This window comes from Bombus vancouverensis, chromosome 17 (assembly GCF_051014615.1).
Source record: "Bombus vancouverensis nearcticus chromosome 17, iyBomVanc1_principal, whole genome shotgun sequence".
Lineage (NCBI taxonomy): Eukaryota > Metazoa > Arthropoda > Insecta > Hymenoptera > Apidae > Bombus > Bombus vancouverensis.
Window position 1 is genome coordinate 6397001 of NC_134927.1, and position 23450 is coordinate 6420450.

Here is a 23450-nt window from a genome sequence, read left to right on the forward strand (position 1 = left end):
TTTGTCATAGCGTTACAAATATTTTAATCTTCTCGAGCTTCTCAAAATTTAGAATCTGGTCAAAGACATAAACAGTGATCAAACAATTACCGTAAATTGATTAAAACGAAGATTGCAAGTGATTAAAGGCTATAAGGCAATGTTGGTTTACTTATTTGTTGCAAAAGATATTTCTTAATGAGATAAACTCGCGAATTATGTTGTTGCATTCGAAATTACATTTATTATTTTTTACTCATTTGCTCTCGTTTATGAAAGTTCCAGTAAAAAGGTTTTTTAATTTTATCAGATTAAATTTATATATACAGTAAAATAGAACGCTTGTAACAGCATGAAGCGTCAGTTAACTAAAATTCTTCTTTCTTTTATAACCGAGTGACTCCATAAATAATAAATGCAAGCTTAAAGCTTTTACGATAACGTCGAAATAATAACTGGTATGTAGAAAGAATTCTACAAATACAATTAACGAATATGTCTATATTCTACCACATAGTTGATTTATGCCAAGTAAGCGCGCGAAAAACTAGTAGTATAAGCGTTTATCTGATCAGGCATGCATGGCGCAGGTCCGAGTCTCTAGTTCACTTCTCCTGAATCAAGGAATTTTTTACGAGGTAGTAACACAGTGGTATACTCGTGCAGAAGGATACTCTTTTGTTCTTGTTAAAAGTCGACCTGTTGCATTCTCTTTCTTCATTTTCCATAACGCAGGACGTCGATCATATTAGAATTACATAGATGGCCGATTTAGTAAGTATTTCGATTATGTAAATTTCTTTAAAACTGGACTTTAATTGGTGATTGAGACTGTTAAATTATTCAGACGTTCTTCTATCATGTGCGCGTAAAATGATATGCATTTTACACCATTTCTAATAATATCGTACACACGTTAAATATCTGAAGCGAAAATTGCCGAATTTACAAATTAAGAAACATGCTTTGCGTTGTAAAATTATAGAGCGAGTCACTTTTGTTTAAACATATGCAGATTTTTTTTACCGTGAACGAACAGCGTTTTATGCTAGTTTTTTCCAATTTCTCGTAATTTCATTGACTCGACTTGGATTGTAAAAACAGGATAGAAAAGAAAGAAGAATGAGATCACACGCTTGAGGGACGCGCGTTTGATTTTAGCGAACTTGCGATTTTCTTGCAGCTTATTAGTAATCAATCGAACTATTTCGTCGAGTATTTGGAAATTAACGTAGTTACGAATACCGTGAAACGATTTGTTGAAAAAATAAATAATTTAACTTGTATGAAACTTGGTAAGGCACGATATCGGATTTTTGTGCAGTTAGATTGTGCTACAGATTTCCTTGCGTGAGAATAATAGCTTCGCGATCTATATTAACATATTTCCAATTTTGGAGAAGCAGTCAAATGATCGTTGTATAAAGTGTTAAATGAAGTGGACGATTTATGAAAAGTAATCGGTACGAGTTTATGTGTACCTTGGTAAATTTTGTATGAAAGTTACGAAAAGCATGCATTGAATATTTGTCGGAATTTAAAAACAATCGTTTTCACTTAATCTTTATTTTGAAGAAAATTATAAAATTATTTATCAATTGGTACAAGTTACTAAAAGTGAAATAATTTGTAAATTATTTTTGGCTAATTAGTTCGCGATATTTTTCCATTAAAATTTGAAGGCAATCAAGGGCGTTTCTATTACTTCCAATAGTGTGTCATACTTTTTTTTATTATATATCAAAGTGGATAATCTAGACGATTTCAATGTCCTCCATCGCGAGGTTACTCGTCCATAAATAAAGGAGTAAAACAAGGAGTCTTACATTACAATAAGTATAATGCACGTGTATAAGTGTACAATGTCTCTTTGTCTTATATCACGTGATGTTGTTGGCTTTTCCTGGCTCACAATATCTGTTGATATACCCCAAAGATGTAACTCGATGAAATGTTTATTAGAAAGATGTGTTGATATTAGGCGTGTAAAAAGAGAATGCTAAATTTAGAACGCCAAGCGTCCGGGGATGTGCTACCTACGCCTCTTATCAATTCCTCTGTATTTTTTCCGTGTCGACAAAAATTGTGTGTACACACATATAACAAGGTAGAGATAAGAAGAGGAAAATCGAATGATCCGAGATGTTAAAAATCGGCCAAAGTACCCCTGTACGCGAGCAAACCTCCTTACACGAGCGAAAGGAGGTCAGCCTGAGCAGCGGGGCGTACTGTGGCGGCAATTTACCTCTTGCAAGTCGTAAAGAAGACTATGGTAGTCAGAGACGTAAACTATGATCTTAGATAGAGGGTAGCCATTTCGAGCAGCTTCTACGGAGCCAAACAGTCGCGGATTATTGAAAGAAAAAAGTGGCTGTAATTTGAAGATAAAATTAGACAGGATACATTTTCGTATGAGCTTTTCTTCCTCCTTGAAGCGGTCCCACGTATCACAATACATGCTGTATCGTTTCATCGGTTTCTTTTTACCCCTCGTAGCATAACAATTTTGTAAAGAAACGTTTCTTCGTATTTCTAAAAATAACAAAGAGATTCGAGTTATCGAATGGTACATGTCCTTGAGACACTGTGTGTCATGTATTTCTAGGTGTCTATTTTTATCCGTATCTTTATCAATGTAAGTCTAATATCGGCGTGCTATTGAACTTATTTGATAAAGGAAGCAGTAATTCATAAACCTAGATTATACCGGTGTAATAATAAATATCAGTTATCTATCCGTACGGTGTATTATACTAACAAGGGTACGTCCCTTATCGTATCGTTATATTTACATAACATATTTGTGTTAGTTTCGTGGCATTTCTCAGTATAACACGTCGGGGAAAGTTAGTACAATAACCTAGAAGACCGTGTGTAGCAATAGTTGGATTTTCTACATTCCGATGAGAATTATACAATTAATTAAATAGTACACGTTCAATGGTTTTATACAAAGATGAACGATAATCTCGGAAATAAGACGAAAATTAAGAATAAAAACATTGTTTTCTGCTTCGTTTTTCAGTTACCGACAATTAAATATCGGCCAGAATATCCCTGCACGCGAGCAAACCTCCTTACACGAACGAAAGGAGGGGTCGGTCGGCCAGGGCAGTTTTATCTTCCCATAAAAATTAAATGATAAAACTAAAGAAAGGGAGAAGGTATTAAATAATTCATCGTTTATTCTTCGACAAAAGAGAAAACGTATTAAACAATTCTCCACTTTGTGGTTAGGAATAGGTAACCGAAACGTCTAGAAATTCTTTCAATTTTCAACAGAACGTTTCTGTCTCGTAATCCAATTATCTTCTATAATAGTCTTCTTTGAAGGAAACGAACGAAACACATCGGAATAGAAAAGCCGCAAATTAACAAGACTTTACAGTGTCAACACGTTGTTCCGCATCCTAGATAAACATGGGTCACCTTTTTTCCCTGGAATATAACGCATCATTGGGATCGGTTGTCCCGGGGCGTGCGTCACCACACAGAATGTCCACGATGCTTGGCAATTAATCGAACTACAGCGAGTTTTACGAACGATGCCACTTTCACGTATCTATTGAAATTTGTCGCGTGTCTCGTTAACGTTAACCGCGGCTCGACGTGGATTGGAAATACGAGACGTTAGCTCGTGTTTCTGAAACGGCGAAATGTTCTTTGTCGGAGGACTGATAAAGCGTGAAATATTAGCACGATTAATACTACCACGTATAGATCGATGACACGTGATATCAAAGGTGTAGACCATAAAATATCATTTACTACCGTTCTTGTTCCATTCTAAAAGATGTATTTTCATTTATCTTTGAAGGGGAAACTTCTCGTCTTCTTCATGTCTTGTCTGCCAATGAAATTTCGCTTCTCCTTTGGATTTCGCTAGCAAACGAACGATGATGCACGAATGAATAATTTGTAGCTTCGTCTCGTTCGTTTCATTTTGTACAATGAAAAATTCGCCAAATTAATATGGTTCTATATACGCTGTTTTACGTGCACGTCTACGTACAATATAACATCAATTTCCATGTTATACTTTATACTATAGTCAAATGTTAGATTCAAATTATAAATCTGTAAATAACAAATATTTAAAGATGCAAGAAATAGCAGTCGGTCGTGTGTGTTAAAATACTTTAACAGCAAGTACACTGATAGTCCAGTTGGAGAGAAATCGATGGAATATAAGTCTAAATTTAAATGTGCAGACGAAATCAAATGCACGAACCTTTTAACAAACGTTGTGCGGTTTTGTCGATCGGAACATTGGACGAGCTCCACGTGTTTGTCAAAACGTGCAGGAAGCTTGCATTTTTCGAAACGAAACAGGACCACACATATTACATAAATTCATCCTTTACCTTCCATCATTCTCGAACATTTCTACTGCTCTATAGAATTTTCAATCAAACGTTAAATGTACTCGATAGAATTTTAATTCTATTTCTGAGAAATCGACCAGACAGAGAAGACCAAAAACAAGGTTTATCATCCATATTATCTAACATTTTCATTGATGTACATGAATTTGAAATACGTTGAACATATTCGACAGAATTCTATCTTATCCTGCACGAAATTCAGGCAACGAAGCAGCAAATAGGAATACATTAATTATTATTTGATAAGAATTATGGAAAGTGAGGCTTGTCAAATTTTTCAACTTTTTAGATAAATACGTATATGGTGTCCGGTAATTAGAAGCAAGTCTTGCAATATGCTGGCTTATCGATAGCATCGAAAACGATCTATTTGCGTCTTGATTCACCCATTGTTGAATCAAAATGAACTGCTTCTACAGAGGCAACATTTATCAAAGCTTCGTCAAGAATGGCTCTCGTTAAACGACTAGTGCTATATTTCCCCGTTTTTCTTATTGTCAAGATTGATAACGGAATATCGCTGATTACCGTCCAGACGACGTATCAAAACGATTTGAATCTAGTAACAGCAGCGGGCAATATTGATATTTTTAAGAGTTCCACGCGTTATTTGCCTTTCTTTATTTAAACCAGGCATCGTCTTTGATGCCTGAGCTACGTTGTTTAACGAATCGTAATTTGAAAATGTGCTTCTCCAAAAAGCAACCTTAGACACGTGGCACATCCGCAGTTTCATCGGATATCCCGTTCCCATTCAACTTCGTTTAATCTAACACAATGCTCCTGCTATGCGATTAAGGATGATAGGACAACCATCGTGTAATATGATCGATACTTTGTTGAAAAAAAATTGAAAATTAAATATATCAGAGCGTCACGTATTTTGTCGGCTCGGAAAATGACAAGAGTCGATAGATGTTGTCTTTGATACGAGCACGTCCATTGAAACAGCAATCGTAGAAGCTCGACGTATAAAATGACGAAACTTGCGTTTATTTTTATTTAAAATACAGAAGAGAAAACGTAGAGATATAAGAACGTGGCGAGGAAAATACGGGATAAGGTTATCGAATACGAGCGCATCGATTAGTTGGTTGAATTACATTGTTACTACGATACAGTGCTACTATTATCACTGCATCATCGTCTAATAACTGCGCCATTACTTGGACAGGATCACCGTTGCACGATGTAATAGCGATACGTAAAAACATGCAGGAGGATCAATGCATGATGTTAAAATCGAAAGGTACGGTGTGCGATGTACCCGTCAGAGGCAAAGCTTCCAGCTTGAGGGTTTGGTCCTCTTTCACGTATCGCAGGAACGACAACGACGTCGCTGAATTAAGCACGAATGAGGAAAACAACGTATCCGTTGGAAGACTTCGAGATGGACGAAACTATCCGGCGGACTTCAACGTGAGACTCTGCGTATTAATCTGGAAAGAGAATATGCTCAAAATAACGAGAATTATGAAACGAAAATTACAAGAAACGTTACGAAGAAGCGAATAGCTTCGTGTAAAATTCATTTTCTCGCTTGAGAAAAGATAGATAGAGCACGCTTTTATATCAACTTTTCTTCGTTGTTTTTTAGGTTCACCCTGTATAGACAATTGGCAAATCTTTGACCAGATGGCAAGCCCAATTAAAAGAAGTAACTTTTGCCCGAGAACTTATCTTTTTTATCTCTCACAGTTTGTAACACAAAATCGGAAAATAGCCGAATTTTCAGCGGTCAGTTTCGCAGTTAAAGTTTCATAATTTTCTGAGTTTTCGGCTTGAGGATGTTCCATATCGTAAGAGATACTGATTCGTGCAAAACGAGAAACACAGAGGAAATATTATCTATAAGTTTATTCTCTTACAGACGATAGAGAGCTTTCATTGCGCGATCGGGCCTGTTTTAAGCATAGCCCGAGTCTTTGGTTTATTTCCAGTGGCTGGAGTCCGATCCGCGTCACCCTCGAAACTCCGGTTCAAGGCACTTTCCTTCGTCGCGTTTTATTCGGGTCTCATAGCCTCGATGATATTCTTTATGACGATCGTATCGGTGCTTCACATGGTGAAAACTCTTAACGCTAATACGATCCAGACACGTGGTAAGTGGACACTGTTTATTACTCTGTTACATGGTCGAACAATTTTTGGAAAAATCATTTACAGGATTATCGCGTGCAACTTTCCACGCGTTTCACAGACGCATTTCCTATTTTCTAATGATTTATTTCTCGAAGCTGAGCTTGCGTCGGTCCGATAGCGTTTCGGCGCACCGATCCAACCCAGCATTGGATCGTATACTGCGGTATACCGTTTAGCATACTCGTTCCAGTGCCATCGAAAAAGATATCGACCTAAATCTCTTAAAAGCAAGAACGAACTTGAAGTAGCTTAGTTTTATCCCGCGAAGCGTTCACGTAACGTCGCAAATAGGCCAGATACTCGGCTCGATCTCGTTCAGCCGGCTTCGAGGATCGTGTTAGTTATCGAGGAATTACGTTGGTGGCGAGATAAACCGACGATATTGTATCGCGTTGCAGGTGGCATAGCGTCGGCGACAGTTGGCGCGGTGTTCTACGGGAACAGTCTGCTGGGCAGCATCTTATTTTTCTGGCTGTCGTCGCGCTGGGTACCTCTTCAGTCGGAATGGAGGGCCATGGAACGATGCATAGACAGGTCGATATCTCGACACTCCTGCCAGGTTCACAGCTTGGCACGATTCACGAGTTTGCTAATCGCCTTGTTTGTCGCTTGTCTGCCGTGCACGCGAGCTTCGATACCTGTTAATCGGCACTGCACTGGCAAATTACAATTGGTTCGTCCTACCGTGTAAATGAGATGCCAATAGATTCACTGATAATCCAATGCAAGCTTTTTTTTCACGATAGAATATTCTTCCGCGTGTTTTACCATTTGTCGTTGGATGTTGTCTCTCTAATCGTCGATCGATACCGAGCTTAAGGTTGCACTGGATCAAAGAAATCGTTAGAAAAGACGCTGACTCGCTCTGCGGCCTTGCCAGAGCCGTTTAGGTTTCTCGTTTCTTCTTCCATACGCGAAGATAAGTCGCAATAGAATTTCCCTGTCCAAGGTCTCGTTCTCGGCAACATAAAGTTCGAACGCGTTCGGGTTACTCGACGGATCGTCAAACTCGTCTCTGTCAGACGCGAACAAACTTGCTCGGTTTGTTCTCTGACCGCGACGCAGCTTCCGTCTATTCATCTCTTTACGATTTACAGCAATCGCATAGAACCGACGCGGCTGCGATGGAAATTTTTCTTCCTAAGTTCCGTGATACTGGTGTTGGCTCTGGTCGAGCACATCCTAAGCATGTTCAACAACGTGGACGGCTACGACTGGAACGCATCGAATTCCACGTTTCGCAGCTTCCTGGAGACGTATACTCTACGCTCGCATTCCTTCATCTTCGACACATGTGAGATTCTACCACTTTAAGCGGGAAAACCGAATGTCAAAGGTTACAAAGGCAATGACATCCTTTAATCAGCATCACGTTCGTTTCCAGTGAATTACAACTTTGCCTTCGGATTGTACATTTTCGTCGTTAGCAAACTGGCCACGTTCAATTGGAACTTCACCGATCTTTTTATCATGCTGGTAGGTAAAAGTGGTTACTCTCGATACGAGTAACTTTTAGTTATGCTTTTAGTTCGAGCAACCGCATCACGCACGGCTCGCATATTTGTGGCTCGTCCGGTCTCGATCGCGTTTTTATCGATTCTTTTCTAGCCTTTCTCCGTCGAAGAGAGTATTCTCGTTATTTTTAGTAGAGCGTCGTTGTTCTGAACCTTCTTTGGAATATTCTTCAACGCAATCGGAGGACTGATTCGTACCGATTCTTAAATTACTTAAAATTGTACGAGCTGTACTCGCTCGAACGACATCTTTTTAAGAAAAAAAGCGTCTTATTGGCCGAAACGAATAAAAACCACGCTACATTTTCGTCAGTTTGAACGTGGCTATGGCGAAATAGACAAGATACCTTACTATTTTAAGAAAATGGCTGCACTCTGCAGCTTTGATTTTCCAGGCTTTTCTTTCGCTCTTGGCATAGCAAAAGATCAGAAAACAGTCGAGGTTTATCGAATATTCAGGACCGTGCGATAGCTGCGAGTCTGCCGAAGATTCTCACCAAATTCCAAGCGTATGGTACAAACAGATCTCGAGATATCGGAAAATAAAGTTGCGTTTAAAGATCAATAATTAACGAACGATAACTATTTTATCGCGGTACGAAAAAGTGAACTTGCCTGCGACTCCAATTTTCCCCTAATAATTCATTCGCAATTTTTCAAAGATAATTCACACGAAGGTTCAGATTACTCTATTATTACACGACAAAGCTGAATTAGCAACGTATTGCACGATGTTTCGATAAGATTGATCCTGCGTTTCTCTGATTGTCTAGGTTGCCACCGCTTTGGCTGAAAGGTACAAATCTCTGAACAAGAAACTGGCAGTGACGGTGACAAAATATCGGCCGATATTCTACTGGCGCGAACTTCGCGAACACTACGCGATTTTGAGTTGCGTTGTTAAGAAGGTGGACGAGCACATCTCTCCCATAATCCTGTTATCCTTCGCGAACAACCTCTACTTCATCTGTCTTCAGCTGTTGAACGGACTATCGTACGTATACTCGACCCGGAAGGCACGAAGATGCCACGCTCTTTTCCACGTTTTTTCCCAAAGAGAAATTGCAACTGAGAAACCCGTCCTCCGCATAAACTACTATTTTTAATAATCGTGAAAACGATCTAAATAAACAATTTCAATCTCGTTCGATATCAGCCGATTCCACCAGGAAGGCGAATGTTGCTTTTTCAAAATTTGCCAGTCCGCACGCTATAGCGATTGTAAGAATGCCAATTAACCTTGCAAATTTTTCAAACGTAATTACTCCGGTGCCTCGCCTTTAGAAACGCCCTACCTATCGTATCTTGGATATGATGGATTTGAATAATTATTCGAAAGCATTTTCATTTCGCCTAATGACATCGGTTTTCCAGGACTCCGCCGCTTTGGTGTTACGGCTCGCCCCAATTGGGCGAGGCATTTCGTATTAGAGAGAAATAAATGTAACGCGCGCTGATAAAAGAGTAGGCCGATACGTGTTCATTTAGACGATATATTGTCGTAATTGGCAGCACGTATAGTCACCTTCTATCGACATCAAACCGTGCTCGGCTTTGTAAAATGTTAACGAAGTAGCAAGTTTTTGATTGCCGGTAATCCGCCAGTTTAGCTGATTGCCAGATCGGTAAAATAAACACGACGAGCACGGGGCGAAGTGAGAGCGAAGGATCGATGATACGTCAGCTCGGTTGGCAAAGTAAGAAATGTTTATAATTTTTGTCTTTCGCGATAGAAAGAATCGCGCCGGGGCACAGCGTTTCTCAGTTTCTCGTGGGAATTTCCAATTATTTTATAACGCAAGAAGCTGAGCAATGACGCAGTCTTCTCGTTAAAATCGCTTCGAGTCCAAGCATTCGATATAACTTACAAGCTCAATTTGACTAATTATTTGCAAAACTAATTATATCGTATCTTTACAGATGGTTTCAAATCACACAATGCGTATTTATTACGATTAAAGTAATATCGTTATTTTACTCGTAATTGTGTACTTGCAGCGGTCCGTGTGCCTTCTAAACGATCGTTTCTTCTTCCAAAGAAACACTCACAACGTCCACGATACCTGGCCATCGATATATTCTAAAGTTTAAACAAATTCGCAAATTCTTTTCTCGTATATAGCTCAACGAAGAGCACAGAAACGAGGAGTTGATCGCGTAACGTTCTCAATCAACTCGTTGATTAACGTTATTATTCCATCTTTGTTAAAAGCATAGCAGAAAAGAGCAGCCCATTGAGCGCGGTGTACTTCTTCGGCTCTTTCGGCTTCCTAATTATTCGCACCTGTGCTGTCACCTTGCTCACCGCTAGGATACACGATCAGAGTAAAGTGGCCTTACCTTATCTGTACAATTGTTCCACGTCCAGTTATGGCATTGAGGTAACTATCTTTTCTACGCGCGTACTCAATCCCTTGGAAAGTTCGAAATATCCTTTCGTACCTTTTGGACCAGTTTCTCTTTTATTCCGAAGGTTTACGTCACTCGCAACGAATTAAAAATGTACATTATCTGTTCAAAGGCGCAGAGATTGCAGCATCAACTGGCGACAGACGAGGTAGCGTTAACTGGATTACGTTTCTTCTCCATCACGAGAAATTTTATGCTTGCGGTAAATCAGTGTCTCTACGTACACCCGAGTATAATCTCTAAAATCTATGGTATAATTTATTAATGGAAAATATATTGGTATACAGGTGGCCGGAGCAATCATAACGTACGAAGTTGTGCTTTTGCAATTTGTCGATGGCAAATAAAGCAGAATTACAGCGATATCTATTCTACGCTACTATCGTTTATAATTATATTTTTGATAATATTGTTGTTACTACGTATGCAATTCGTGTTTTAGCCTATTTCTGACGACATTACTTGTTATTTGTACATACAAAAATATATAATTACTTTATTTAAACGCCACGGAGGTAGTCACTCGACCGGTTTAGCTAATTTCTCTTTTCATTGGAAGAATTAAGGGCCAAGTGGACGAGACGTCGTACTACGACAGATACGTGGGATGGATGTCTCTCACTCTTGGATGGGTTGATGTAACGACAGACGTTGACATTAAACACAATTTCTCACATTCTTTTCATCCTCTTCTTTATTTTTCTATAAACGATAAAACGTGTGCGTTACAACTACATACACCTGCACATTTCCAGAATAACAATTTCAACCTCGAATCTTCGAGGGATATCGAGCAATTACATAGTTACTTTGTTGCTCTCTCCTCTTACACTTAATGTCAAAATTACGAAGCTAACGGAATAACAAACATTAGTCACTCTTCCCTGGTACAACTGTTACGGTTATCGTATTTTTTATTCCCAAGTGATAGCAAACGCAAGATTTGTTGCACCAGTATCTTTTATCGATATGCTTTACAAGGAAGTTCAACGAATGACCGAGATTACGGTGTGCTAGTGTACTCCAACGAGATGAACTTATACCATGGAAGAAGGATCCTGTCGAAACATAGGAGCATTTAGTTAATTCCACTTGTACGTCAACTGGGACGAACGATGTTCGACATTCGTACATTAAATGATTCATTATTATACATAAGAGTAATGGGAAGATAGTCGATAAGAGAAATGCGCGTGACTGTTGTGAATATGGTAAAGAAAAATCAGTGCAAAATATTTTTATATACAGAGGTAGTATCGATGTAGCGTAATTATTGTACATAGGTATGAGCTTGAAAGTTTCTTTCGCCGTCCACTGTGCTTCTGACGAAGGAGGAGATACGATATCGTCTGTAATTCGAAATGCGGGCTAGCTATATTTTAGCGTCGATAGCGGCGTTAAAGAATGACTCAGACAACGGATTGATAAGCGAAGTTGGAAAGTATACGCCGAAGCAAGGAAATTGTACTACTTATAATACATACGTACATATGTACATATCTACATGTCGTAAATTTCACACTCAATATAACGTTTTTATAACGTGGATCTCGCGAAAAACCGTATTCTTCGACAAGTGAGTTTTGTCTTCGAGCATTTAAGACGCGTTTATGCAGGGCTCCTAATACACGTGATACAACGATATAATACAATACGGTACAGTAGAAACCCTGTTACATCGACCAATTGGCAAGCTATTCTTTGATCAGCATTCAGTTCGACCGAATACCTGGCATAAATCGAAATAAGATGAGTACAATTTGTCTGTAGGTGACAAAATCGAGGAGACAATATCGTTCGATTCTGCTTCTTTCCAGCGAAATTAACAAGATCAAACCTATGGCTGCCAAGTATCTTTGGCAGATGGCAGATTAATATTATGCATTAATATAAACGTGTGTATATTTTAATACTTAGTGAATAATAGTTCATATAATGATAGATAATATTATACATTGTGTTATAACATTTTTACCACTGAAAAGCTTTACGTTACCGTGCTACATACAAGCATTTATTAATTATTTTATTCCTAAAGAGCCTTATATTTTTGTACTTTTTATTCCATTATATATTTAGTTCGTTCAAGTTACAGATTAATTTTATAACATAACGATTTTGTTATCGTAACTGTATCGACTGATTTTTAACCAATCTGGTTTGGTATCCATAAAACATTTTAATTCGTTTTCGCGACCAGTGTTAATTTCGTACTTACCCAATTTAATCGATTGTACGTTATCTCTACGATTCCAGATGATCCGTTTCAATTCTTATCGCTGAACAGCGCTAAAATTATACTTGAGAAACGTTATATATTACAAGATAATATACTCAGTTTATTCAGTATTCCGTGACACTGTTAACAATCGAGTAATGCCCTTATTATCTACTCAGATTATACTCCTATTGTTTCTGGTGTTAATGTTTCGTTCAATGTACGAAGCATTGTTTCGTGCAAAAAGATTTTGCTTACTGTTGCGAAGCTGCTCGATAAATATGAACTGGACGTTGCCTAATTTTTAGAGAGGAAAATTGTTAATTATATATAACGCACGTTAACTATACAAAAGTCGGTTTTCAAAGCAGCACTCACGGGACAATTTTCCTACAAATTACTACAATATAAATCGTTATAATTAAAAAATTAAGCACGTATGAAACATAAAGCATAAATCACTCGAAATGTTATATTGTATGTACAATGTATATACATTGTGATTTTTCAATTATCAAGCTTCTTAAACTTCTTCCACTCGCCGTCACATTTTGCCCCGGGGAAAATCTGACGCGATCCCAGTTATATACATAGAAAGGTAGATAAAATAAATATACAAACGAAACATTAATCGATAATAAACGAAGGAAGTTTAATTTTAAACAACTACTTGTTATGTTTCTAACTTTACCACGCATTATCACTTACTGGGACAAAGCTAAATTCCAAGCAAAGGTCCCTCTGAACGTTTTTTTAAGCTGCTGTTTAAAGCTGGTGTTTTATACTTGTGTCGATTAATAACTCGGCGTATTCCTCGTGATCCTTCAACGTGTGGCGACTAACGTGTCTCGTTTCAGTGGCGTGTGGCAGCTGGAAAAATTTTCACGACCCCATAATTCTGTTACGCTACCCCCTGTGTATTGGTCAGTGGTTTAAAAGGCCCTGATCTAGCCCTGAAGAAAAGAAAGAAAATAAGAATGAAACTAAATCAAGGGGAAAGTAAATCGACGAATAATTGTATGATGCAATGATCCGAAGCAATTAAATGTTCTACCAAATTTAGCGAAAACCGTTTAAGCAGAACCATCCCGATGTCGACGTTTTATCATCCGGTCCAGAGCCTAGACTTACATCTTGTTACGATGTCTCGTCTCATAATGCCTCGCTGTTCTCAATTTCGACGGAAACAGCCACGTTGTTGTAAGATTTAGCGTGTAGTCGCAAGATTTTTCGAAACGATATTTATCGTCAGATGCGCAGATTTTTATGCGTTCATACGACGTACGAAGATTCGGAAAATGCGTATAATAAATAAGAAGACGTACAAGACATTCGAGCAAAATTCTCGCTACAGTTTCGAACGGAGGAAACGAATCTTCGCTTAAGCTCTATCTCCTACTATCGCGTTTGCCTATAAATTTTAATTCGCATAAAAATCCGCGGTCCATCTAATACCAATTTCCAGAGAAGAACATCTCCTTGTAGAAGAGAAATTTCGTTCTCGATGTCAACCTATCTCTGGGACAAGCGTAGGTCGCCCGACGTTCTTCACACTGTGCACTTATATACAGCAGATTAGTCGATAAGCGCTATTCTACTTAAGATATGGGAATATTTATAATGGGGAATCGTAAAGCAACACGTTAAGGCTGGAAGGCGATGATTTAAGTGAAATTCCTCGTAAGCGCGTCGAAAGACGTTTGAAAACGTGGTTACTTCACCTCGCACAAGGTACTGTTCGACACTTCACTTTGCTGCGTCGTGTTGAACTGCACCAGCACCAGTTCGTACGTCACTATGGTTCCCGCTACCTGAAACAAATTTTCAATCATTTTGCGAACGCTACGATCGCCGACAAACACGTGCTGCATATTCGATAATCTTCTCCAGCGATCGTCGGTGTCAGACGTGGCACGAGAATCAAATCCACGCGAAGCGAAACTGATTCGGCGTTATCACAAGATTTTCGCGAGTGTTCGGGGTATTGTGCAAGAAAATGCCTCGGGTCAGCCTTCCGCGAGATTCGCAGTTTATTTGTAAATTACATGGAATACGATACGCGTTCGTCTATCTCTGATTCTCAGGACACAGCTTGTACGAGGTTATATAATATTATAAAATGTGTTATATAATATCATTAAATTATAAAATCGTTATTTTACGTTATATATTTTGTACGTACTGTTAATACGAGGCTCCTGGTCACCGAGAAGAATTTCATGCCCGTCAAGCAAATGTTATCCGTTGTTACTTGCGCCAGGAATCTCATTACCTGCGAACACGATAAAATTATTGCACGCACGACATGGAAAGTTAATTAAACGGGCTGATATAATCATTAAACGGTAAATTTAACGATGAATCTGTGGCGGATCGGTATCAACAGGACGCCGACAGGTCGGAGGCATCAACGCGGCGCAACACCTCCCGGGCGATCCGCGGGTACCAACCGCCAACACTAGAGGGCTACGACGACAACGAGTCTGTCTGTCTAACTCGCTAGCGGTCGAATATACGAGCGATTGATATAAATACCGCACCTAGCGAGACTCCCTCTACGTCTAAGGCAGGGACTACCGGGCATAGCCTTACTGACGAGTCCACCGGTAGTCCCGGGACGAAACGCTCTCTCTCTCTCTCTTTTCATCCGCCTCAAATCGTTAATTATTCAGAAAATTAGCAATGCTTTTATTCCGCGTTAGATAGCAACGACTAGCTTCGGCGCGTGAACGTTTTGCCTCGTAGCTGCTGTCTCGACTCGTTGATCGGACTCCGAGTACTTGAACGGGTATGGACATACGAGCAATTAGGCACAGAAAGGGTAGAGAGCGACGAGAAGGATATAACAAAAGACGCGGAAAGCAAGGGACAGAGGCAACAAAACACAAGCGTTGATTGCAATGTACAAGGTACAAAATGAATTACACGAATGCGTAAGATGTACAGACAGACCGAGGTGCTTGGAGGAAAGGGGAGAAAGAGGAAGCGAAAATGTGCTGGTAGAAGGAAGGCAGCGATTTCTGGAGAGAAGAGCGAGACAGGCTACACAGCCAGCTGCAGTGGACTGCAGAAATTTCGTACTGCGACAACGAAACGTACAGACACGACACGCGATTCGCAGGCAAATACTATATAGCGACGATCGACGATTTGGCATCGAAATTTTCATTGTAGAAACGGATAGAATATGGGAAAATCTTACTTCCGTCGAGAAGCAGCTTCCAGAAACGCTGTATAAGATCGGGGCCGGGAGTAACGACTCGTCGTGAATCGTTGCGGCACACAGGGAGACCACTGTCGTTCTCGCCAACAGGAATCCAAAGGAAAAGCCGAAGTAGATTTTCTCGATGATGCCTCGCATCGGACTGCTTTTTAAACGTTCGATATTTAGTTAGGATACACTGTCGCGGCAGAACGCCGTTGCATATCGAGCGTGCGATAATATAAAAAGAATGACATTTTGTCGTGCATACGTGAAAGAGAAAAGCAGTTGTATGCAGATGAAATACAGATCGGTAGCGAAAGAGAGGAGAACCATAACGGAGATATGGGAGTCCAGTTGCCTCGTTAGCGTTGCCAAGTGATTGTATTCGCTTCTTGCCTCGGCCCACCACCATTCGGGCATTGCCTTAACAATGAAATGATGCTAAGGACCAACATTCGTTATTAAAAACTGTAATATTTTCTGCGCTACTTAATTCAGTTAACAGTATAATAATAACGATCAACATTATACACATATATGCACGATATTTCGCGTAGTTTTCTATCGAACGATATTCTGTAATCTGCAAAATAACAGTAATTGCTTAATTACGTGAAATATTTAATCTCTTTCAAATAATAAGGCGCTTAATCCGAGTGAACGCTTAACTTAACGATGAAATACTCGATTATATTGTATAGGAGAATATTCGCAGTCGCTTACCTTGCCCCTTATAGAATTCAGACGACTGTTCAGTTGACGAAACTGATCCGTCAAGGCGATGCTGATAAGGATGAGAAACAGGTCGACGAAATTCCACGAGAACGTACTGAGAATATTGCAGATGTCCACCAATACTCCTTTCCACAAACTGTACTGTATCCTAGAAAATATCTGGCCAACACACGCGTTTCTGTTTAGAATCTTTTCGACCGATCGAGTTTCGACGAAAATTTTGCAGTATGCGTTTGCGCATCTAACGTAAACGAGTCGTACGAATAATATGCGATAATAATATGCTATTCGAAAAGTTAGCAGAAGGGTGAAAGTGGTGATAAGAAATATACAGGAACAAAGTAGCGCAGAATATGGGGAGTATAAGGAAATAGGAACGTGGATACCATAGAGTAGCAAAGGGACGTTGAAGGCTCTTCAGCTTTCGCGGATGGAACTTTTGTGGGAATAAAAAATAATAACAAAACACGGCACCTTGTAAAAAAAAAAAAGAAAAAATATCAATACAAGAGAAATAGGCGTTACCTGTGGAAACTGCATCTGGAAGTACACACCAAGTATATCCTCTTCTGCTTTGTACAGGGCGCACTCTTTAGCTTGGATGTAGCCGTGGATTATCGACAAACCGTGTTCGACTGTAACAGCAAATCGCAGTCCATCGGTTAAAAGAAAGCAGATCGAATATTAGAAAAATCGCAGAGGTAGAACTTTCGGTTCAGGTGAACAACGATGTTTGGCGGGGCAGAGGCTAAAACCGAATGATACGGTAAATGCTGAAGGAAAGGGGAGAATTCGTGCGAAGGACTGGACCAAGTGACGAAGAAATGCAGCAGACGAGGAGCGTACGTAGAGAGGCGGATGAAGTGAACTGTGAAAGAAAGAGACGAGCAAGCGTCAAGGGATGAAAAACGGCACAGCAGAATAAACAAAAGAGAGTGTAACAAACGGTACAAGCTTACCACGTGTTTCGGTGTATCTAAGTAGCGAACAGAGGAAGAGCGTGAAACGAAACGACGGTTCTCGTTTTGGGGAAAAAGAAGTAGAAGAAAGGTGGTAGATTTTATGCGAGATGAGAGAAGCTTGGAGACTTTGAAGCGCTGGTTTGCGGGATTGCACAAACTGTGACTCCTAGGATCAGGTTAGAGTTACGCAATAAATAAACGAATAAATAAAATAACTATAAGACACTTACCTAATGCAATCATCATCACTACTATGGTCACGATACTGAATTTCGTGGCCAGGGTGATCCTCGAGATTTTTCTATGCCTGTGCGAAAGCTCTTTCTCGAGTTTCTCCCAAGTTACCATCAAACAGGGCCACTGGATCGATAACTTTAGGAACAGCAACGAAGCGATCAAATTCGTCCCATTGAATACGAACGTGGCTTGCGTAAATAAACAATAAATTATATCACTTACGTTGTTAACGATTAATGCTACAATAATTATGTTACAATGATGTATAAATAACGAATTTAATCCACCCATTGTGTTCGGATTTATCACGTTGTTTACGTACGAACCAGTCGCGTTTTTAAACCATTGTAATCTTTTTCTATCGATTTTAGCGAAATAATTCCAAATTTTGATATGTAAATATCTTGGAACATTCGAACGAAGTTTTGACTCGAAAGAGTCGAAGGCACGCGAGTATTTTTTCACGAACGCAATAGGAGAGTCAACAGTGAGACAAAGCAACCCTTTAGCAACGATTTAATTACACCAATTGCAGTGAGATTATTTTTACGTTGTATTCTTAATCTCATCTTTCTTGCGACCTTCTTTTCATCGTTGCTGTGTTTTTTAAAAATAATAAAAAGAAGGAAAAGAATGGACGCATTAGTCATCGTCCTTCGATGTCACATGGCGTTTTTGGTGGAAAGCTTTTCGTAGTTTCCGCATTGATATACATAAGTTGTTGTTCAAAGTTTCAGCCGAGGATATGGCACGTGAAAATGATCCTCCTGTGCTCCTTTTTCCTTCTTCCACTTTCTAAATATACTTTTCGAACACCCGACGTTTCGTAAATCTACTTAGATAACAATTGGAAATCCTCGATCCAAAAATCTTATTTGCGTAACAAATTTTTATTGATAGTAATAACTTAAAATTTCTGAATGTCGAAAACTTGACGAAATAGAAGACTCGTAAAATAAAGCTTAAACAAAGCGCGTTATACTTCCTCTTAATCGCTGGCGTAATTGCTACAGGGTTGCTTTTACGTAAATGTAAAGTATCTTGAAAAATCTTACTCATTTTCGTGGAATTTACTCCGGTCGTAACTATTCTCAAAATGTTGAATATCGTCATTATCGACGAGCCAAAAATTGACATCGCGCAATATACGAATTTCGGACTGCGCCAGGTGAACCTAGACGTAAGGAGAATCCCGTTAATAGTCGTAGTTAACGTCTCGGCCATTTGTACCTTTCGAGCAACATTACGTATCGAAATTAACGCCAAATATTTGAAATAATCTTCCAAGTAAAAGTGATTTCAATTCTCTTGAAACTATCCGAAAGCTGTCGGCCCATCCGTTTATTTCAGGTTTCGTTTCAACCCTATTGCGCGGGATTATCGATTTCAACAGATTGCTTGGAATATATACAATTCCCTATAACGTAGCAACCGAGAGCTCGATGTAAGAATATATAACTATAGCGTAGCAGACATGCTACGGGGGATAAGAATGCAACAACATTCCCTGTAACAGGCTATGGGACTAAAATACGAATAAATCGTTTGGTGTCGGTGAAATCTGCCTGGATGATGCGAAAGGGGTCCGATCATCGTCTACCCGATCTGTCTCCTAAGTTAGAGGCGCAATGGACGCAACGGACACACGTGAAGTTTCTAACGAGAAATTACCTGAGATACGATGCATCGGAGTTGTTAATACCGGACACTGGGAACAAGGAGAAGCATTGCGCCAACATGATGATCGGCCTCATAGACGCGTGTAAGCTGTCGGTCTTTGGGTTGAAGGCGCTGACGGAAGCTGCTACCGGCTCCAACACTGAAAATTTATTTTGCAAGTTCAATTTCGAGATTCGTTGGACCCGCGCTCGATCATAGGCTTTTTGTTATATGAGCAATCCTTAAAACTTACTTCCGATGGTGTCTATCTCCGGCTTCAGATTGTCGAATTTGCCAAACTGCGAGCTACTCTTGGGCGACCTGAAAATTTCGTTACTCGCGTTAGTAAGAAATACAGCGTCGACTATACGCGCCGATTCCGACAATCATGCTTGGTCGTATCTCTGTATCGAACGTAATTGGAGAACATCATAGATGAACATTCCGTGGCATGAAATTGGTGCAATATATCGTAGACTACATATCTATTATATATCTAGATATATAGATTATCATAGATTATATATCTAGTCGCATATACTTTTGTAAAATTATTACTTTCTTACTTCTATCCGCAACCCACTTGTTATCTAAGTTTGTAACGGACCAAGGTCTAACACGATGATAACGATAGTATGAAAAATAGATAGCTCCGATATATTAAATCGTTAATTTCACATTCACTCGAGTCGATCGAACGGCACTTGACACAACGGAGGAACACGGATATTCCGTCCACGTAAACAAGCGACTTATTAAAAAGGCGAAATTAATCGAAGCGTGATAGATTCACGCGCAGTGTTCGACCGTGTTGGCGATCACGACAAAAATGATAAAAACCTGCTGCGCGAGGCGTCGCGATCGACGATGTGCACGCCGAAGGATCGCATGGTGAACAGAAGATAAACTCGTTATTTCCCAGCTTTATCATACGTCAAAGGATAGGCGGAGGGTGTTTTATAGACAGTTCTAGGAAACTCAATAAACGTCCGGTTGAACAACCATTGGAAAGTTTGTTCGTCTCAATGGGGCTAACGCGAGTGTTGGCAATTGTAAAAATCCCTGACAAAGAACAGATTTATTCCCCTTTCTTGCTCGTCCTGGTGTAGGAAAGCAGGATTCGTATGGTCGAAACCTTTTTTTAATATTCGTTTCACATCCCCCTTGACATTCTTTCGCTCGATATTCTCGCGATATCGTCGGAACGACTGGCACAATTTTCGCGAATAATCGTTTTTCTGAATTAATAATCCTTGCCAATATGCAAAATGCGATATGGATGCAACAGGATCGTAAAGTTCGCGTCTCGATAGTGAACGGGGTAAAAGGACTCTGGGTTTGCAGAGTTTTGAGAACGTCCGAAAGTTAGCTACAAGAATACGTAACGAAAAATGGAGGAAAAATTGGCGCTTTTTAACGCCTTTTGTTCGCTTTCGCGACGTGAAAATTTATTGTACGAGACACGTTTATATCGTTGTAGCGCACTTAACGACGCGAGAGGGACTCCAAAGCGAAGTTAAAAATATGTGTTGGTAGAAAAGTTAAAGGAACGAAGCCTCTGTAATAGCAACTTGCAGCTATTTCCCGGAAACGATAGATCAAACGATTCTAGAAATCTATAATGGGTGGAAGCTTTTTTAGAAAATAAGAAAGGCGGAAAAAACTGCGAAAGAATTAGACGAAAACGTTCGAGCTGAAAATTCTTTGACAATGTACGTTTCTTAATATTATAATTAGGTACGTGAAATTATTTATATTTCGTATAAATAATTACGTACAATATTATACTATTGACATCATTGTTACAATTATAGTATAATATATAAATTTTTAATGGAATATTACTTCATAATCTAAAGCGTTTTAACTTGCATATTTAATAACGTTTAAAACTTACAACAAATTAACAACGAATTAAAGACAACAAATAAGATCGTACTAGTCGATGTTTAAATAAATACACAAAGTTGCAAATACTTACCTAACATTGATCAATAACGCGTTCTGATATTTCACAGGTGGCAAATTCAGCGGCCGCATCTCGTTTACTTTTTTCCCTGTATTATCGTAATTCGACATGTTATTCATAGCATTTCGTCAAAAAACATACATCTCACACGATACGTATGCCACCGATCCGCACTAAATGCAATTCCAACGTGTACGATATCAGCGTGCCAATGTAAATACAATCGCGGACACTTTACCACCACCAAACATATTTATATACGCGAAACAAAGGTGTAGTTGATTAAAAAGCGCAGCCAAATACCAGCAAACACTGTACGGTAAGCGAAACACGTGAAATACGCGCACGTTACGTACAATATGACACGACAGGGTTGTAAGAGCCGACTAATTGGGTTACGATCGTTGCAACTGAGCTACGTGTAATCGAGAAATTGTGGAAAAATTGAAAGGGGAGGATTACAAACGCGGGGTATCACATGACAAACGTTACTCCCTTGGTTGTGTGGAACGTGTCAGGAAATGAACTGAAAGATATACGAGCCGCTGGCACGAACTATATATCTCATAGTTTATACATATAGATGGTGTATAAAACTGTGACAGAGAAATAACAGATATGCACTACTGGCTGTGTAGGTCTATGTATGGGCGGACATTTGACACACTCGTCGTAAATAGTGCTCGATGCTCGCTTATCCTACCCAGTTGCGGGTACTCAACTTTCCGACTTTCCCCGTTCACCAACTTCCTTCGCGTTTCGTTCAAATTACACGAATTCCACGATTACAGAAACTACAAATTACAGAGATCGCATCTTCGGCTTGGCCGATGTTCGCCACCGTTTTTCGCTTTCCAGACGAAATCGCCACACACCGCCGCGCTAATTGGCATTATCATTCGCTTCTGCGCAGCAATTACATCCCCGTTTTGGCTGATGTTGCTCGCTGTTCCTCAGTTTCCGGACAGAATCGCCACACTGCCGCGCTAATTCGCCTATCATCTGCTCCTGGAGGTTCGACAGGCTCGCTCGTCCCAGCGAGGGTACTCAACTTTCCGATTCTCTTCGAATCTCGCCGTCCTGTTTCCTAATTTAACGAGAATTCCTCTTTGAACAGAAATTTTACATCTTCGCTTTGGCTCGTTCCTCTTCCACTTTCAAACAGAATTCCAACGCTGTCGCGCTAATTCGCCCATCGTCTGCCCCCTGACTTCCTCGAAGACTCGATATTCGATCGACTATCAGGTGAGCAAAAGGAAGAAGCATGGACTTTTGTTACCTTCGCATTTAATAGACGCAAATTCCTTGCTCGGCTCTTTTTATTGCATTAGACGTTGCACCGATAACGTTAATTGGCAGTTCAGTGTTTTTGAGGAAAATTATCGATTCATCGTGTTTCTCATCGTCGATCGTTATTTCATCGTTTCACGCGTGATCTGTTCGATATGAAATCCCTCTATTGGAAAGTTAATATCGTAGATAAGGAAGGATGATGACCGACAAAAATTCGAGTGTGTGAATCTGTTTTTGATAAAACAAGGAAGCCCTTTTTATGAAAAGATAGTGGTAGATTTTATATTTTAATATGGAACGTACCGTACAAAGCAAACTTAATAAAATTCGACGGTTGTACACGGTTCCCTTGTGCAGTATAGAAGTCGTGAAACTTTGCAATACGATTCTATTCCATCGTGAAGCTCGAGATCGATCGATTTTACTGCTCTTTTCGCTGTAAAGCTCCTTACGCAAATGAAATTTAGCGAAATTTATTCGTACACATGCGCGAAAAGTTTGTTCGTTAAACGTAGGTTCTATTAGATTTCGTAATTCTATTTTGCTGTTTTATAAAATTAATATATATATATATATATTTGGATGCAACGCTTTTTTCTTTAGGTAGCGTTTATCGACAAAAAGGCAATTTTCATTTAACGTTACTTTCATAGTCGCTGGCACGATTACATATTAATAGCTCGATTCTGAAAAGAAACGTCGAGCGGCGTTTTCCTCGTTTCTTGTTTCCGTGCTGTCCACTT

The 23450-nt window shown here is 39.5% G+C and overlaps 2 protein-coding genes across 4 annotated transcripts; one reads left to right on the forward strand and one right to left on the reverse strand.

Moving 5' to 3' along the window:
- Positions 1-89: 89 nt before the first annotated feature.
- On the forward strand, positions 90-10852 carry LOC117165957 (gustatory receptor for sugar taste 64f). 2 transcript variants are annotated; one of them, XM_033349495.2, is made up of 10 exons: positions 90-753; positions 5539-5783; positions 6235-6466; positions 6905-7040; positions 7604-7800; positions 7873-7982; positions 8794-9014; positions 10233-10401; positions 10542-10631; positions 10717-10852. In XM_033349495.2, the coding sequence occupies exons 2-10, from the start codon at positions 5577-5579 to the stop codon at positions 10774-10776; spliced, it is 1422 nt and encodes a 473-aa protein (XP_033205386.1). In that variant the 5' UTR covers positions 90-753; positions 5539-5576; the 3' UTR covers positions 10777-10852. The 2 variants fall into 2 exon arrangements, with proteins under 2 accessions (XP_033205386.1, XP_076482064.1); XM_076625949.1 differs by having other exon boundaries at positions 7891-7982.
- A 545-nt stretch (positions 10853-11397) lies between these two features.
- Positions 11398-21533, reverse strand: LOC117165958 (gustatory receptor for sugar taste 64f). 2 transcript variants are annotated; one of them, XM_033349496.2, is made up of 12 exons: positions 21427-21533; positions 19699-19766; positions 19458-19605; positions 18842-18960; positions 17780-17974; positions 17113-17222; positions 16576-16746; positions 16121-16293; positions 15850-16012; positions 14830-14919; positions 14369-14458; positions 11398-11487 (listed from the first exon to the last, which is right to left on the reverse strand). In XM_033349496.2, the coding sequence occupies exons 1-12, from the start codon at positions 21531-21533 to the stop codon at positions 11467-11469; spliced, it is 1455 nt and encodes a 484-aa protein (XP_033205387.2). In that variant the 3' UTR covers positions 11398-11466. The 2 variants fall into 2 exon arrangements, with proteins under 2 accessions (XP_033205387.2, XP_076482065.1); XM_076625950.1 differs by lacking the exons at positions 11398-11487; positions 21427-21533 and adding an exon at positions 12486-13600 and having other exon boundaries at positions 19699-19727.
- Positions 21534-23450: the final 1917 nt, after the last annotated feature.